This window comes from Schistocerca piceifrons, chromosome X, assembly GCF_021461385.2.
Source record: "Schistocerca piceifrons isolate TAMUIC-IGC-003096 chromosome X, iqSchPice1.1, whole genome shotgun sequence".
Lineage (NCBI taxonomy): Eukaryota > Metazoa > Arthropoda > Insecta > Orthoptera > Acrididae > Schistocerca > Schistocerca piceifrons.
In genome coordinates this window covers 713,944,893-713,963,313 of record NC_060149.1, presented here as the reverse complement: position 1 = coordinate 713,963,313, position 18,421 = coordinate 713,944,893, and the positions used below count along the sequence as shown (strand labels likewise).

The 18,421-nt window shown below is 45.9% G+C and overlaps 1 protein-coding gene across 1 annotated transcript in view; it reads left to right on the top strand.

Moving 5' to 3' along the window:
• Positions 1-18,421, top strand: part of LOC124722665 (diacylglycerol kinase beta-like) — a 500,391-nt gene that overhangs the window by 102,126 nt on the left and 379,844 nt on the right. Inside the window, exon 2 of the mRNA XM_047247810.1 lies at positions 252-358. Coding sequence (XP_047103766.1) covers positions 280-358 — 79 coding nt within the window. The 5' untranslated portion in view covers positions 252-279. The remainder of the gene's footprint in view (positions 1-251; positions 359-18,421) is intronic.

The following is an 18,421-nucleotide window of genomic DNA, read 5'->3' as shown; positions in this document are numbered from 1 at the left end:
GTGGGGACTGCTGGCGGCTTGACTGTACACAGCACCATGCCTCTTCTGTTTACAAATAACTTGTGTGAAGCAGGAGTCGTACCTGGTCTGCGAAACACACAAGTAAATGGGCTGGCCGAAACACAGAGGGGGCAGCACTACATACTCAACACCTGCAATTGCGTAACTTTATTTTCTTCCAGGCTATAATTAACATTTTATGAACGTCTGTGAGGGAGGCAAACGCTAATAATTTTTGTTATTTGTTTCAGAGCGGTCGCGTGGCGTTGAAGGCTCTATATGAGTCGGAAGGAGAAGGACCTGCAGTGGGAGAAACTCTCCCCTGCAGAGTTCCAGCAACTTCAAGATCTCCAGTCATGTAAGTACTTCGAAATTTTCAAGTTATCGGGATATAATTTACAGGCTGTCTATAAATTGTACTGATGTCAGGGTGCTGCTATATGAGTCGGACCTGAAAGAACTAAAATAACTTGAGACAGGGTTGCAAACTGTCCTCTATGTTCTTTACTTTGCACACGGAAAAAGCAGTAATGGAAAAGAATAAGAAATATGGAAAATGAATTAGTTTTCAGGAAGAGGAAATAAAAATTCAGGGTTTACTGATGATATTCGAATTCTTTCGATTCCGCCACACAAAGACCTGTATCTACCAGGTTGGTGTGAGCCATTGGAGTGTTAGATTCGAGTAAAATTTAGTTTCGTGTGATATGTGAGAGTAGGAATCGCGCTCTGAGGGTTCCGTATAAACGCAATTATGTACAGGGTGATCATAATTACAGTTAAACTTTCAAACCACTGGTCAGATTTACGCCGAATTGCAACGGTATATTATCGGAGAAGGGGGAAAACGTATGGCAGAAAAACAAATACTTACAAAGTGTAGCAACAGATAGTGGTCGACTACACTTGACAATGCCTAAGGTGGACGTTTGACGTTAAACAAACTCTGCTACTCAGTGTGAATGGGTGTACAGGTGTGATACTGTTAGTTACATAAGCCCATCCACCACGGCAATGTCATATCACTTCGGATGGGAAAAATCGGTTTTTAACTGTCCTGAGGCCAAAAAACGCATACATTCATCACTCGCGTCTGTTTTTAATTGTCCTGAGGCAAAAAACAGCAATAAAACCATCAATCACATCGGTTTTCAATTTTCCTGAATCCAAAAACCCCATAAAAAGCATCAATCACATCGGTTTTCCATTGTCCTTAGGCCAAAAACCGCATAAAAAGCACAATCAAAATCAAATCGGATTATTAATTTCAGTGTGACTGGCGTCAAACATATTCAATATTCTGTCCAACGTTTTCTGCAACAAGTTGAAATCGAGAAACAGCATGATCTACAACTGATCCAAGTGTTTCCGGGGACAAGTTCAGAATGTGTGTACGCAATGCGTGCCTTGAATGCAGCAAAGTTTGCAAGCGGAACACTGAGCACAACGTCTTTCAGATAGCCCCACAGCCAGAAGTCACACGGGTTAAGATCAGGTGATCGCGACGACCAGGATGTAGGGAAATGGCGGCTGATAATTCTATCATTTCCGAAATGGTGCTTCAGCAGCTGCTAAACTGGATTTTCAATGCGCAGAGTTGCGCCATCTTGCACAAAAATGATCCCGTCCACGCATCCACGCTGTTGGAGAGCTGGAGTGACGTGGTTGCGCAAAAGACACTCATAGCCCTTACCAGTGACGGTACAGGACCGGAAGCACCTGTCTCTTCCAAAAAATATTGCCCTATGATAAATGATGCCGTAAACCCGCACCACACAGTGATCTTTTGAGGATGAAGTGGTACTGGTTGATTTTCGTGTGGATTTTCCGTTGCCCATATTCGAAAATTCTTTGTATTGACATATCCTGTCAGATGGAAGTGGGCTTCGTCTGACCACAAAAATCTTCCACGGCTAATCATTGTCCACTTCCATGCGAGCAAGAAATTCTAAAGCAAAGGTCTCTCTTGCTTCAGGTCAACAGGAAGTAACTCGTGCACATGGGTAATTTTGAATGGACAGCAAAGAAGGATGTTTCGTAAGATTTTACGCACCTTGATAACGGGTATGTCCCATGTTCGGGCAATTCTCCGCCCACTATACGTTTGCACACCCCCTCTCGTCTTCTCCTGCATTGCTGTGGCCACTGCTTTCACTGACGTCGAATCAATTCGTTTCCTCCCTCTACCAGGTTGCACGCCAAAAGAACCTGTCTTTTCGAATTTGCGAATCATTCTCTCCAGACCAACGGCAGTCATCGAACCAACGCCTTTTTTCAAACCCTTCAGTGTTCGGAACTTCTGCAGAGCGAGGAGGAAAAGCCGTGTACCCGGCGTGTTTGTACCAACTTCAGTGGGTCGTGCGCATGACAGGTGTTTTCATTTACGTATTATGGAACATACAGCGCCATCTATTGATCAATTGTCACACTATTTTTTTCTTCTGCCATACATTTTCCCATTCCGCCGATAACATTACGTTTCAATTTGATATCATTCTGACCAGTGGTGTTATTTCAACAGCGTTTTGAAAGTTGAACTTTAATTAGAATCACCCTGTATATAGATATTAGGGACAGACAAATGAAAGCCGGGTACAGACACGCATTAAGATATTTATCCCACTGGGAGACAAGACGAGACGATCAATTCCTATTGTGTGGAATGCAGTCGACCGTTGACGGATCCACAACCACATCCACTCTTGCGCTTCCTTGGAGCGAAACCTACTTCCAGGCATGTCTGTCTTCAGACCGCCAGAGATACGAAAATCGCATGGAGAAATTTGCGAGCTGTACGGAGGATATTGCAGTGTTTCCCACCCAAACTGCTGAAGCTTAGTCTTCGTCCGATTGGCACTGTGGGATCGGGCATTCTTGTGCAACAGGGTGACAACGTCCTACAACATTCCGACAGCTCGAGGGCAAAAGGCAAAGCCAAGAGGAGAAACATCCCACATCTACCTCACACTAAATATCCAAAGTTTTTTTCAGTTTCTCGCGGCGTAATGAATAGTCAATTAAATTTCGGGCATGCAGTCGTTCAAATAAAATTTCCTCCATTGGTACTTCGGCCGCGTACCGTCCGGACATCCTCAGAGTGAGTCACAAGACTGACGACAAGATTTTTTGCATATTGTGTCCAAAGAGTGATCGCCTTTGGCGACTTTTTTCTTCTGGTATGGCAAGGTGTGAAAAATGGTTTCACTTTATTCTGTATTCGCTTGCAAAGGGGCTTGAGCTCTCTGTGCATCCTTGAGTCCTTTAGGGGTGTTGGTTCGGTAGTCGTACGAGTGATGGACAGTAATTACACAGAATAACTGAAGATAGCATCATCTTTGATGGTCCTGTGGGGGTGCAATAATGGCTCGAGGCACCTTGTATCTGTACCAATGTTGTGGTAGGCTGACGACAAGCTGCCAATCGCGGCCTTATATGCTCCATTACGGCGGTACTGCGCATGCGGGTCACAGACGCTGGTCGGCGTCAAAGAAATACGCTTACACATGCGCCGCCTGTGGCGAAGGCGTTAAAAAATGGCTCTGAGCACTATGGGACTTAACTTCTAAGATCATCAGTCCCCTAGAATTTAGATCTACTTAAACCGAACTAACCTAAGGACATCACACACATCCATGCCCGAAGCAGGATTCGAACCTGCGACCGTAGTGGTCACGCGGTTCAAGACTGTAGCGCCTTTAACCGCTTGTCCACCACGGCCGGTGGCGAAGGCGTTAAGACATTCGATCCGCTTATCGATCTACACTCCTGGAAATGGAAAAAAGAACACATTGACACCGGTGTGTCAGACCCACCATACTTGCTCCGGACACTGCGAGAGGGCTCTACAAGCAATGATCACACGCACGGCACAGCGGACACACCAGGAACCGCGGTGTTGGCCGTCGAATGGCGCTAGCTGCGCAGCATTTGTGCACCGCCGCCGTCAGTGTCAGCCAGTTTGCCGTGGCATACGGAGCTCCATCGCAGTCTTTAACACCGGTAGCATGCCGCGACAGCGTGGACGTGAACCGTATGTGCAGTTGACGGACTTTGAGCGAGGGCGTATAGTGGGCATGCGGAAGGCCGGGTGGACGTACCGCCGAATTGCTCAACACGTGGGGCGTGAGGTCTCCACAGTACATCGATGTTGTCGCCAGTGGTCGGCGGAAGGTGCACGTGCCCGTCGACCTGGGACCGGACCGCAGCGACGCACGGATGCACGCCAAGACCGTAGGATCCTACGCAGTGCCGTAGGGGACCGCACCGCCACTTCCCAGCAAATTAGGGACACTGTTGCTGCTGGGGTATCGGCGAGGACCATTCGCAACCGTCTCCATGAAGCTGGGCTACGGTCCCGCACACCGTCAGGCCGTCTTCCGCTCACGCCCCAACATCGTGCAGCCCGCCTCCAGTGGTGTCGCGACAGGCGTGAATGGAGGGACGAATGGAGACGTGTCGTCTTCAGCGATGAGAGTCGCTTCTGCCTTGGTGCCAATGATGGTCGTATGCGTGTTTGGCGCCGTGCAGGTGAGCGCCACAATCAGGACTGCATACGACCGAGGCACACAGGGCCAACACCCGGCATCATGGTGTGGGGAGCGATCTCCTACACTGGCCGTACACCACTGGTGATCGTCGAGGGGACACTGAATAGTGCACGGTACATCCAAACCGTCATCGAACCCATCGTTCTACCATTCCTAGACCGGCAAGGGAACTTGCTGTTCCAACAGGACAATGCACGTCCGCATGTATCCCGTGCCACCCAACGTGCTCTAGAAGGTGTAAGTCAACTACCCTGGCCAGCAAGATCTCCGGATCTGTCCCCCATTGAGCATGTTTGGGACTGGATGAAGCGTCGTCTCACGCGGTCTGCACGTCCAGCACGAACGCTGGTCCAACTGAGGCCCCAGGTGGAAATGGCATGGCAAGCCGTTCCACAGGACTATATCCAGCATCTCTACGATCGTCTCCATGGGAGAATAGCAGCCTGCATTGCTGCGAAAGGTGGGTATACACTGTACTAGTGCCGACATTGTGCATGCTCTGTTGCCTGTGTCTATGTGCCTGTGGTTCTGTCAGTGTGATCATGTGATGTATCTGACCCCAGGAATGTGTCAATAAAGTTTCCCCTTCCTGGGACAATGAATTCACGGTGTTCTTATTTCAATTTCCAGGAGTGTATGTTCGGCGGCGGTGACACCATGACGACTTACCTGGAGTTTAATTACTCCAAGAGCCGTATTCCATGCTTTGTCCAAATTAAAACCATTATGTCTATTTATTTAATTATTAGCTAATCTAATCTCTACAGCTTCCTTTGAAGACAGAATCCCAAGAGGAAGAGGTGGATGTTAAAATCTTCACATCACTGTAATTCATGGAATGCCTTATATCTACGAGTATACACTGTCCGGCCACAGTTGACTTTCTGGCTGTGATAAGTGTGTATATCTTCGATGGTCCACGCATCTCTCATGAACGGTGCATGTTGTTTGACCTATGTATGACTTCTCACAATATCCACAAGGAATCTGAAACACACCCGCTTTACGGAGCAGTAAATAGTCCTTTACAGAGCCGAGTAAGATTGCAAAGATTGCAATCTTCAAGGGGGGGGGGGGGGGGGGAGGGGCAGAAGATCATCGTAACACACTGTTTCCTATCTTTGAGGAAAAAGCACCCACACAGGGCAAAAACGCACTACAGTCGTTTAATTAACAAAGTAAGAGCATATGGACTATCAGACCAGTTGTTTGATTGCATTGAAGAGTTCCTAGATAACAGAACGTAGCATGTCATTCTCAATGGAGAGAAGTCTTCGGAAGTACGAGTGATTTCAGGTGTGCCGCAGGGGAGAGTCGTAGGACGTTTCTATTCACTATATATATAAATGACCTTGTGGATGACATCGGAAGTTCACTGAGGCTTTTTGCGGATGATGCTGTAGTATATCGAGAGGTTGTAACAATGGAAAATTGTACTGAAATGCAGGAGGATCTGCAACGAATTGACGCATGGTGCAAGGAATGGCAATTGAATCTCAATGTAGACAAGTGTACTGTGCTGCGGATACATAGAAAGAAAGATCCTTTATCATTTAGCTACAATATAGCAGGTCAGCAACTGGAAGCAGTTAATTCCATAAATTATTTGGGAGTAGGCATTAGGAGTGATATAAAATGGAATGACCGTATAAAATTAATCGTCGGTAAAGCAGATGCCAGACTGAGATTCATTGGAAGAATCCTAAGGAAATGCAATCCGAAAAGAAAGGAAGTAGGTTACAGTACACTTGTTCGCCCACTGCTTGAATACTGCTCACTGGTGTGGGATCCGTACCAGATAGGGTTGATAGACGAGACAGAGAAGATCCAACGGAGAGCAGCGCGCTTAGTTACACGATCATATAGTAATCGCGAAAGCATTACGGAGATGATAGATAAACTCCAGTGGAAGACTCTGCAGGAGAGACGCTCAGTAGCTCGGTACGGGCTTTTGTTGAAGTTTCGAGAACATACCTTCACCGAGGAGTCAAGCAGTATATTGCTCCCTCCTACGTATATCTCGCGAAGAGACCATGAGGATAAAATCAGAGAGATTAGAGCCCACATAGAGGCATACAGAAAATCTTTCTTTCCACGAACAATACCAGAATGGAATAGAAGGGAGAACCGATAGAGGTACTCAAAATACCCTCCCCCACGCACCGTCAGGTGGCTTGCGGAGTATGGATGTAGATGTAGATCTAGAATTACTATCTTCTTCCCCATCACATACCTGCAGTCTGCGTTTTACATTGAATGCTCTACGAATAGGTTGCGGAAAAAATCCATTCGCTTTAAAAATGCCCTTGAGGCCCGTGAGCTCTTCTTGCACATTATCTTTATCAGATATACAATGCCCCCTATGCACTAAGGTCTTAAGGTCACCTATGGTCTGTGAAGGGTGATGCCAGCTACTGGCATGTAGATATAGATCTGTATGTGTTGGTTTCCTATATACAGCAATGTCCTAATGTGCCATCAACTTTAAGACCAACGACAACATCCAAAAAGGGGAGGCAGCCGTCTCTTTCTATAGCCGCGCTTGGCATCTTGTCGTCAGTCTTGTGACTCACTCTGAGGATGGGCGGACGATACGCGGCCGAAATACCAGTGGAGTAAATTTTATTTGCGCGGCTGCATGCCCGAAATTTGATGAAATACCATAACTGTTCACACAAGTTTTAGGAAGGTCAAATCAAGACCTTATTCTTCGATCGTAGTGGCCCTCTACTCGAGCGTGGCACCACAATCAGTGCGCAGCGCTACGAAAAAACTTTGCACGAACTGCGAAGTGCCATTAAGTCAAATCTCCCGGAGATGCTGTCTTGGGGAAGCATCCTGAGGCCCGGTAATACCCGCTCCCACACTGCCAATCGGAAGAAGACTACATTTCAACTATTTGGTTGGGAAACACTGCAGCATCATCGATACCGCACGTATCTATCACTCTGTAGTTTTCACATCGTTGGCGACCTGAAGAAAGACATCCGTGGACGTCGGTTTCAGTGGACGTGAAAGTGCAAGACTGGATGCGGTTGTGGATCCGTCAACTGTTCTAAGAAACAGGAAATGATCACCTCGTCTCCCAGTGGAATAAAAGCATTAACACATGTGGCGATTATTTTTGAATGGAACCATTCCATGGTCCCGTTGTAGAAGGTGTTCGGTTTTCATTTGACTGTTCCTCGTAATTCATCTATACAGGGTGTTACAAAAAGGTACGGCCAAACTTTCAGGAAACATTCCTCACACACAAATAAAGAAAATATTTTATGTGGACATGTGTCCGGAAACGCTTAATTTCCATGTTAGAGCTCATTTTAGTTTCGTCACCTACGCTTCCACCTACGATCAATGGAGCACGTTATCATTATTTCACACGGGATACTCTACCTGTGCTGCTAGAACATGCGCCTTTACAATTAAGACACGACATGTGGTTCATGCACGATGGAGCTCCCTCACATTTCAGTTGAAGTGTTCGTACGCTTCTCAACAACAGATTCGGTGCCGATGGATTGGCAGAGGCGGACCAATTCCATGGCCTCCAAGCTCTCCTGACCTCAACCCTCTTGACTTTCATTTATGGGGGCATTTGAAAGCTCTTGTCTACGCAACCCCGGTACCAAATGTAGAGACTCATCGTGCTCGTATTGTGGACGGCTGTGATACAATACGCCTTTCTCCACGGCTGCATCAGCGCATCAGGGATTCCATGCGACGGAGGGTGGACGCATGTATCCTCGCTAACAGAGGACATTTTGAACATTTCGTGTAACAAAGTGTTTGAAGTCACGCTGGTACGTTCTGTTGCTGTGTGTTTCCATTTCATGATTAATGTAGTTAGAAGAGAAGTAATTAAATGAGCTCTAACATGGAAAGTAAGCGTTTCCGGACACATGTCCACATAACATACTTTCTTTCTTTGTGTGTGAGGAATGTTTCCTGAAAGTTTGGCCGTACCTTTTTGTAACACCCTGTATATTTTAATGAGTGAGTTTGGGAATATAAAAATGTGATATAAATCTTTTGATTTCACTGACTTACAAGGCTAAGTTTTTGACTTTCAAGGGTCCATAGACCCTAGTATTTTAAACAAATTACAACTTGACACCTCTACCCGTTCTTGAGAAGAATGGGTCTCAATACACTGAGGTGACGTAAGTCATGGGACACCTCCTAATATCGTCTCGGACCTCCTTTTACCCAGAAACTCGACGTGGCATGACCTCAATAAGTCTTTGGTAGTCCCCTGCAGAAGTACTGAGCCACGCTGCCTCTATAGCGGACCATAATCGCGTAGGTGTGTCCGGTGTAGGACGTGGCGTAAAAACTGACCTTTCGATTATGTCCCATAAATGTTCGATGGGTTTCATGACGAGCAGTCTGAGTGGAATAGTCCAGAATGTTCTTTAAAAAGTAATGTCTGCACAACAGATAGAATTGATAAAAAACGTGAGAGTGCAAAAAATTCAATTATCACTCGGATGAAGGCCACGTGGTTCTCTGAAGGAAAACTGTGTTCGTAGTTTTACTGCTCGAAGATCAGCTTAAACCAATGAGCCATAGTAAAACAGATTTTCAGTTGAAAACTATAGGAAACAAAACGTGAAACTCCTCTCTGGTACTGCTAAGTGGTTCTGGAGCGATCTCACCAAACTGTGCTCTGCAGTCGCTGCTTACCAACAGCACAGCGTCCACGAACAAACGTACTTTGCCACTGCTTACCAAAAGGCCGTAAACCGTAGTGAACCGAATACGTTGGTGCAGAACTCACACAACACTGCGTGGGTAACACGACACTCTAGCGCGAGCATTGCAGAAAGTTGGGCTCTCTGCGGCCAAAGCCGGCTAACTTTGGCAGGCGCCTAGAAATGGAGCGAATACAAACTGAATTACCCGCAAATAGTAAACTAGTGCGCACAAGCTTTAAGCTCTAATTTAACCCTCTATTTACATTGATCGAGTGCTCATCTTTTATGTAGTTTTGAACCGAATAAATCAGCTATAGCGAAACATATAAATGAAACAGGACACAGTGTAACAACAGAGAACGATCTCAAAGTACTACATAATTTAGAAAAGAGCTGGAGAATGGAAATCTTGGAAGATCCATGGCCACATGCGGAATAACGAGATCCTGAATGAAATGACAGACTTCAAAAATTCACACTTCTTTTCCAATTTCACTACAGTACTCCTAGAATAAAAGATACTTAACATAACAGTCGTTTGACTCTAGCCCCGCCAATAGCTTAGAAATATGTAAAATTAAATAGTTTATATCATGATGGGTTCAATAATATTGTAACAGGTGCTCAACTTGTAGTATATTTCGTCAACCTACATCTGTAATACGATAACAAGACGTGCAGACGACATGTAAACATCTGACACCACATAGATCGACAAATCGATAGTAAAATCGAAACCAGCTGTATTTCGACCGCCATCTTGTCCACTGCACTACAGAACTGTTTGTGGTCGTGTTTCCAAGTTGCTGCTATATTAGTGACAATTTGTGAACAGTGACCAAGAGACCCACGGAAATGGATACACCGCAACACATCACAACGAGACTGCCACGCCAGAGGAACAAAGATGACCACAGCATTTACGAAAAGACTATGTAATTTCAGTACGACCTTATTGTAAAGTTGTTTTTGTAATGCCCTTTAGCCTGAAGATGAGGTCACCAAATAATTAAGTAATACAATAGTTGACAAAGTTTGTGACTGGTAGCGGTAATTTAGAAAAAACCCTTTACATGTTTTATGTACTTGTCAAACAGACATACGATTTTGATTAAATGACTGAGAGGTTCTAGGCGCGCATTCCGGAACCGCGCGACTGCTACTGTCGCAGGTTCGAATCCTGCCTCGGGCATGGATGTCTGTGATGTCCTTAGGTTAGTTAGGTTTAAGTAGTTCTAAGTTCTAGGGGACTGATGACGACAGATGTTAAGTCCCATAGTGCTCAGAGCCATTTTTTGACTGAGAGGTTGTTGATTACTCATGTGTGGAACTCTTTCACGTCGAAGCTAGTTGACTACTTGCGTACTACGTCATGAGCATCTGTCGAAACTAGCTAAAGGACATCCTGTAGGTGGAAAGATGTTGGACGTCTACTCCTCATCACTGAAGACAGATGTCGAAGGCTTTCTCAGTCTGTAAAGTAGGATAGGTGGCGATGTATGGCAGATCTGACGACAGTGTACCGTTGTTGGTGGCACAAACGTTTCAGAACGCACCGTTGAGCGCACGTTGTTGAACATGGGATCGTGAAGCAGACTAAGTCTACGTGTTCCATTGCTGACTCAACGACACTGTCAATTAAGATTTCAGTAGCGATGGCATCATCGAGACTGGACCGTTTATCAATGCAAATGTAATTACAGTAGAGCGTCGATTATCCGAAGTAATTGGGGGACATGGGTGTTCGGAAAACAGGTTTGTTCGGATAATCGAACCAGCCGGTACTCGCTTTAAAGTTCGAAGGCCCTCCAAGTTTTTCGTTGAACTGCATTGCCTTCTCACACAGAATGGGACCTGAGATAGGTTCTCCTTCCGATCTCTTTTGTGTAAACCACTTGTAAACAGCATCATCTAGATCTGTGTTAGTGGCGAGCTTGATAGTTTTACGGCTTTTTGATCCATCAGCAGAATCAAGCATAGCTATAAAATTTGCTATTCTCGTCTTTTGTTTTTTTATATCCGTAATTGTCGACTTCCCCACCTTGTACTCATTGGATAAAGTGGTTGCAGATTCACCTTCTTCTAACCTTTTAATAATCTCGTACTTGTCCCTCATAGAAAGGACAACACGTTTACGTAAGCATTTTGTATCGTCAAGTTCACTTCTTCACGCAGCAGCACACAAGTGGTGGTAACAGAGAACAGAAGGTGACTGCACCGTGAGAAGCTCTTCTTGGGGGCGCGCAATCCTTCAAACTGCGCGGAGCGGCACGCACAAACTCTAAACTGACGCAGCTGTTGCTGTGAACAGCTTTGATACTTCCGCAACTTCTACTGCCAGTGCCGAGCCGACAGAAGTGTGCTGATTGTTGAAACACAGCGACTGGCGGCTTGGCCGGTCAGCAGCGCCTTGTGAAGGCCCCATTAGAAGCAAAGTTTCGCCAGCTGTGGCCCAGTGCGGCGACTACTGTGGGGAAACTTGGTTTGGGAGTAATGGGTGTGATGGACGGTAGGGTGGGAGAGTAACAGGTGCGAGCGAGTACACAGTTCGGTTAAGCGGTCGTTCGGTTGACCGACGTTCGGATAATCGACGCTCTACTGTACGTAACAGACTGACTGATGGTTCTGTCCTGATACACACTCGAGTAGGCGAATGGCTGCTCGAAACATACATCTTTCTCTGGATACGACTTTTAGGGGCAGTATCATGCTATTTTGGACATTCACCTGCGGTAGTAATCGAAAGTATTATGACAGCTGTGGACTACGTTATTGTTGATCGCCTGCATGTCTTAATGCTTGATGTCCTCCTCGACGGCCATGGCATCTTGCAGCAGGGTACCTGTCCGTCACAAGGTCAGAATGGTGCAACTTCTCTACACTGAAGATTGAGGTCGAAGGATCCTCCAGTCTCTAAAGCAGGATAGGCGGCGATGTGAGGCAGATGTGATGATTATGAAGTCACGTTTAAGTCTTGACAACCAAATTCGCCTGATCTGAAGCGGATGGAACACATCTGGGATGCTATCCACCAAATCATAATTTACTGGAATTGCGTAACCGGTGTGTAGACATCTGGTGCGACATACTTCCAGGAATCTACCTTGGACTCGGTAAAATCATGCACGTGGAATCGCTTATGTACTGCGATGACATGCTATTAAGCAGTTGGTGATAATGTTGGGCTCTCTCTTTTTTTCTGTAGCTGCCATCGTCTCTTTGAAACGACATAGTTTGATATGAAAATTAAGACGTTATTGCCAAGTGGAGGAGTGAACCGGTGCTATGTAGCAAATACATTCATTTGAAGTAAGGAATTAATTAAAAGTGGCATATCCTTGTAGGGCCAATCCTTAATCGGCAGGTTAAAAATTGTAAATTTCCGAAGCAGGTAGTCATCTCAGTAAACAGTCCCCCACTTCCACTTCCGTTCCATGAAGTGCAAATAGTTCAAATGGCACTGAGCACTATGGGACTTAACATCTGAGGTAAAATGGAAATGAGCGTTTGGAGTCATTGGCCGGGAGGCCCCTTGAGGGGCAGGTCCGGCCGCCCTGGTGGATGTCTTATTACATTCGACGCCACATTGAGCGACCTGCGAGCCGGATGGGGATGAAATGATGATGAAGACAGCACAACACCCAGTCCCTGAGCGGAGAAAGTCCCCGACCCAGCCGGGAATCGAACCCGGGCTCGTCGAACGGCAGTCCGTCACGCTAACCACTCAGCTAACGGGGCGGACAACATTTGAGGTCATCAGTTCCCTAGAACTTTGAACTACTTAAACCTAACTAACCTAAGGACATCACACACATCTATGCCCGAGGCAGGATTGGAGCATGCGACCGTAGCGGTGTCGCGGTTCCAGAGTGAAGCGCCTAGAACCACTCGGCCACTGCGGCCGGCTCCCATGAAGTGCAACATCGATAGAACTTTCAATTCATTAAATCGTAACATCATGTATAAGAGCAGGAAAACTGCCTTAAAAGTCTTGGAGTGGTAATAATGCCGCCAGTTTTGGCCGTTAAGCGACGGGATACTCAAAGAGTCCCGACAGCCTGGCGCCAAGAGTTCCCATACACATTTCCGCTGCGTTCGGTACTAGTTGGCCACATATTGCCGAATATGGATGACGCTGGCTCTTGGCTTGGGCTATGGAACAGTCTACTGGGGCTCTTTTGAGATTATCCCAGTTTGAGTTGGTAGTCGGTATTAGTTTCAATACACCCTTTCCCCACAGACAAATGACTACAATTTCATAAAAATTGGATGACTTATTCAAGAGGAAGAGCTTTACAAATTGAGCGACTCAGTAGCTCGTTGGTCCACCTCTGGCCGTTATGCAAACAATTATTCGGCTTGGAATTAATTTATACATCTACATCTACATCGTTACTCTGCAGTTCACACTTAAGTGCTTTATTGTCGAGGCACAAAGTTTCAAATACCGGCTCCATGGCCATTGTTCGGTCTTCACAGCTGAGCTCTTTGCCCTCTACCAGGCTGTTCTTTACATCTGCCGCCACCGACATTCTGCTTATGTCATCTGCTCAGATTCCCTGAGCGCCATCCAGAGCCTCAGTGATCCGTACCCGGTTCACCCTTTCGTCCACCGGATCCAACGCTCTCTTCAGCAGCTGGCGGACGTCGGTTCTCCAGTTAGCTTTATGTGGGTTCCTGGCCATGTCGGTATCCCCGGGAACGAAGCTGCAGATGCCGCGGCCAAGGCTGCGGTCCTCCAGCCTCGGACAGCTTCTTGTTGCGTCCCTTCGTCCGATTTTAGCAGGGTGATTTGTCGGCGCATCTTATCTCTGTGGCATGCCGATTGGGCTGCACTTACCGACAACAAGCTTCGGGCCTTAAAACCTCTTCCCGTGGCTTGGACGTCCTCCTCACGCCCTTCACGGCGGGAGGAGGTCGTTTTAGCCCGGTTAAGAATTGGACACTGCCGGTTCAGCCATCGCCATCTGCTGACGGCTGCGCCGGCGCCGTTCTGCCCATGTGGGCACTTGCTGACGGTTAGACACATTTTAATGTCCTGTCCAGATCTTAACACACTGCGCCTCGATCTTAACCTGCCAAATACTTTCGATGCCATTTTAGCGGATGACCCACGAGCAGCTGCTCGTGTTCTTCGTTTTATCAATTTGACAAACCTCGCTAAGGACATTTGATGATGCTGTTTTTTAATCCTATGCCTGTCAGTCTGTCTTTTCTCGTGTTTTCCCTTTTAGTTGTTGTGGTCAACTTGTGCCTCGCGGTGCATTCTTAGAGTAGTCAGGGCGCTAATGACCATTGAAGTTGTGCGCCCTAAAACCACAAAAAAAAAAACACTTAAGTGCCTGGCAGAGGGTTCATCAAACCATTTTCATACTACTTCTCTACCATTCCACTCTCGAATGGCGCGTGGTAAAAAGGAACACCTAAATCTTTCCGTTCGAGCTCTGATTTCTCTTATTTTATTATGATGATCATTTCTCCCTACGTAGGTGGGTGTCAACAAAAGAGAAAGTTGGTGACTGAAATTTCGTAAATAGATCTCGCCATATAGAAAACCGCCTTTGTTTCAGTGACTGCCACCCCAACTCGCGTATCAAATCAGTGATACTCTCACCGCTAGAGAATGGACAAGTGTAATGTAGGCTGTCTCCTTAGTGGGCTTGTCACATTTTCTAGTTGTTCTGCCAACAAAGCGCAGTCTTCGTTTGGCCTTCCCCACAATATTATCTATGTGGTCTGTCTAATTTAAGTTGCTCGTAATTGTAATTCCTATGTATTTAGTCGAATTCACAGCCTTTAGATTTGTGCGATTTATCGTATACCCAAAATTTATCGGGTTTCTTTTAGTACCCATGTGGATGACCTCACACTTTTCTTTGTTTAGTGCCAATTGCCACTTTTCGCACCATACAGAAATTCTCTCTAGATCATTTTGTAATTGGAATTGATCGTCTGATGATTTTAGTAGACGGTAAGTGACAACGTCGTCTGGAAACAATGTAAGGGGCTGCTCAGATTATCACCCAGATCATTTATGTAAACCAGTAACAGCAGGGTGCCTGTGACACTACCTTGCGGAACGACATATATCACTTCTGTTCTTCTCGATGATCTACCGTCTATCACTACGAACTGTGACCTCTATGAGACGAAATCACGAATCTAGTTGCTGGATGTCATCCTGAGGCCAAATTCTGTCCAATTGGCACGTTACATCGTCAAAATCCTGAGCTGGTTGGAGGGCCCTGCCCATAATGTTCCGAACGTTCTAAATTGGGGGGGATATCCGCCGACTCTCGCAGTGTGAGGGCGGACATCGTCGTGCTGAAATGTAAGCCCAGGATGGCTTGCCATGAACAGTAACAAAGCGGGACGTAGAATATTGCCAACGTACCGCTGTGCTTTAAGGGCGCCGCGGACGACGATCAAAGCGGTCTGGCTATGAAATGAAGTGGCACTCCAGAACATCACTCGTGGTTGTCCGACCGTATGGCGGGTGACAGTCTGGTTGGTATCCCACCGTTCTCTGGTACATCTTCAGACACGTCTTCGCCATTCATCGGGGCTCAATATCAAAGCATAACTCATCACTGAAGATAATTCTACTCCACTCGATGTTTCAGACGGAATGTGACCGAGACCACTGCAAACGGGCTTGTTGGTGTACAGAGGTCTATGTTAATCGGAGCAAGAGCACGGTGAGCTCAGCCACCTTTCTGTGAACCGCTTATTAATGTTTCCTGTGGTCACTGAAGCATCTGTTGCACTTCGAACCGATGATAATGATGGATGCGAGGCTCCATCCCCTCTTTGACGATTGCTCGGTAATCACGTTCTGTCATTTCTCTAGGTCGACTGTTTCTTTCTTGTCGCTGTTTTTGACCATGGTTCAGTTCCAGCCAACAGGGTCGAATAGTGGCTTCGCCCCTATTGAAATGCCGAGAGATTCACCGATTTCCCGAACAGGCTCCTTTGAGCCGAACTACACGTCCTGTCTCAAATGGTGTCATTTTCGTATACTGTTCACGGGCCTGTCTGGTAGCCATAGTTACTGTACAACTGAGTACATGGAATGAAATTCGCAGACTTTATGCATGGTATCGATGTGGGCGTGTCTACTATCCTTGCCGGCTGCGCGGTAAAATTGCGCAGCAGTGTCACACATTCTTTCACTGGCCGCCAAAGTTTACAGTTTTTCCGTCGATATTGAACAGGGTTTTGGCGGTTCAACGATGCTGCTAAACGCCTAAATAAATTCCTTGCACTTTTATTTTCACTGGTGAATATATACTCTTGTGTGCGTTACATCTTATAGGACAACTGCTAAGGTCATTAGTCCCTAAGCTTACACACTCCTTAACCTAAATTATCCTACGGAAAAAGACACACACCCATGCTTGAGGGAGGACTCGAACCTCCGCCAGGACCAGCCACACAGTCCATGACTGCAGCGCCTTAGACCGCTCGGCTAATCCTGCGCGGGGAGTATATACTCTTATTGTGTTGAGTAATGACGGCAGGAAGGAGATCCCTTGTTTGTTGAAAGACACAGTAACAAGGAAATTTTCTATCAACAAAAAATCAAATGTTTCAAATGGCTCTGAGCACTACGGGACTTAACATCTGAGGACATCAGTCCCCTAGAACTTAGAACTACTTAAATCTAACTAACCTAAGGACATCACACACATCCATGCCCGAGGCAGGATTCGAACCCGCGACTGTTGCAGTCGCGCGGTTCCGGACTGAAGTTTTGCCCTGTATGACCCACGTGTAGGGGGGAATACAGCAGTTACGTAGCAGTATGCCACTCTTTCCGCGTTTGAAGTAAACTCAAGACTAACCTTACCAACGTAATGTACACAGAAGGATTGGTAGCGCCCCTACTCAGATTTTTTTTCGTAGTTACTTATTTGTCTTATGGCAATATCGCACACTCACGAATAATGCAGTAGTTTATATCGTGTTGTGGTAGGTTGGATGCCATTTTACACTTTGCCTGTGAGTTGTAGCTGACCGAGATTGACGCCATCCTCGCATAAGCGTTAGTTTTGAAAGCAAGATGGATGGGGGATCTCGATTGTGATTGGTCCTGAGTGAAAGGGAAGGAAGTGATGACGCTGATCTGCAAAGCCAGCCAGAGAATTCCTCATGGGCGCCGGCATGTTGTGACTGGTTTGCCATTATTACTGTGTGCATGAGATCTGTCGCTGAATGTTTGATATAGTAGTAGTGCTTCCTTAGCCAGCAACCAGGTCAGTGGCATAAGAAATGATTAAATCCAAAAATAAGCCATAATTGCTGGATTGGCACAGTCCTCATGGTCACGGTCATACTCCACGATCTGGCTCTGCAGACGACTAACTTTTCGCTCTGGGTGGCTGGAGATACTGGTCAACTCTCTTAGTGTATTTTGCAGCGCTGTGCTAATTCTTATACACACAGTGCCTTTAGTTGTAAATAGGTAAATCTCAGAATTTTGCTATGACTTCATATATTTACTGTGACATCATTATTTCCAACAACTTGCTCGTTTTAAAATATAAACTATAACATTACATAAGAGTCATGTAATAGTGGCTTAATAATGTTTTATCTTTCGCAGTGTGGTATTTCTTATACATACAGTGTCTTAGGTTGGAAACCAGTAATACTGCAGCGCTTACTAAATTTGCCATGATGTCATTAATTTTGCGGAATATGGTGTGACGTCACTATTTCCACCAATAGGCGAATGTGTTCTTTTCTAACAAATGAACTATGACATCACACACAGAGACTAGTAATGTATTACTGGCTTAGCAATAAATACTTTGGATACTTTTGAGCACATGCTGCATACCGATTGACTGAGAGCATCACGATGTCGATGTGGTGCGAGCAGTATGACGAAACTCACATAATTGGATAATTGAGGAAAATATGACAAATTTTGTGATTGGCTGAGAGCATCATGACAATCACATCATGTGACACGACGCGGTGTGGTGTAACACTGACATACGACGCTGATGTGATGCCGAGAACAGTTGAGCGAAACTCAAATAATTAGATAATGGTAAAAAATACGGATAATACGTAAACTTGTAGAAAATGTGGAAAAGTACTTTAAATGGTGTAAAATATGGAAAAATGTGAAAAAATGAGATTATTTACATATCTGCCGTGGTGGTCTCTGCT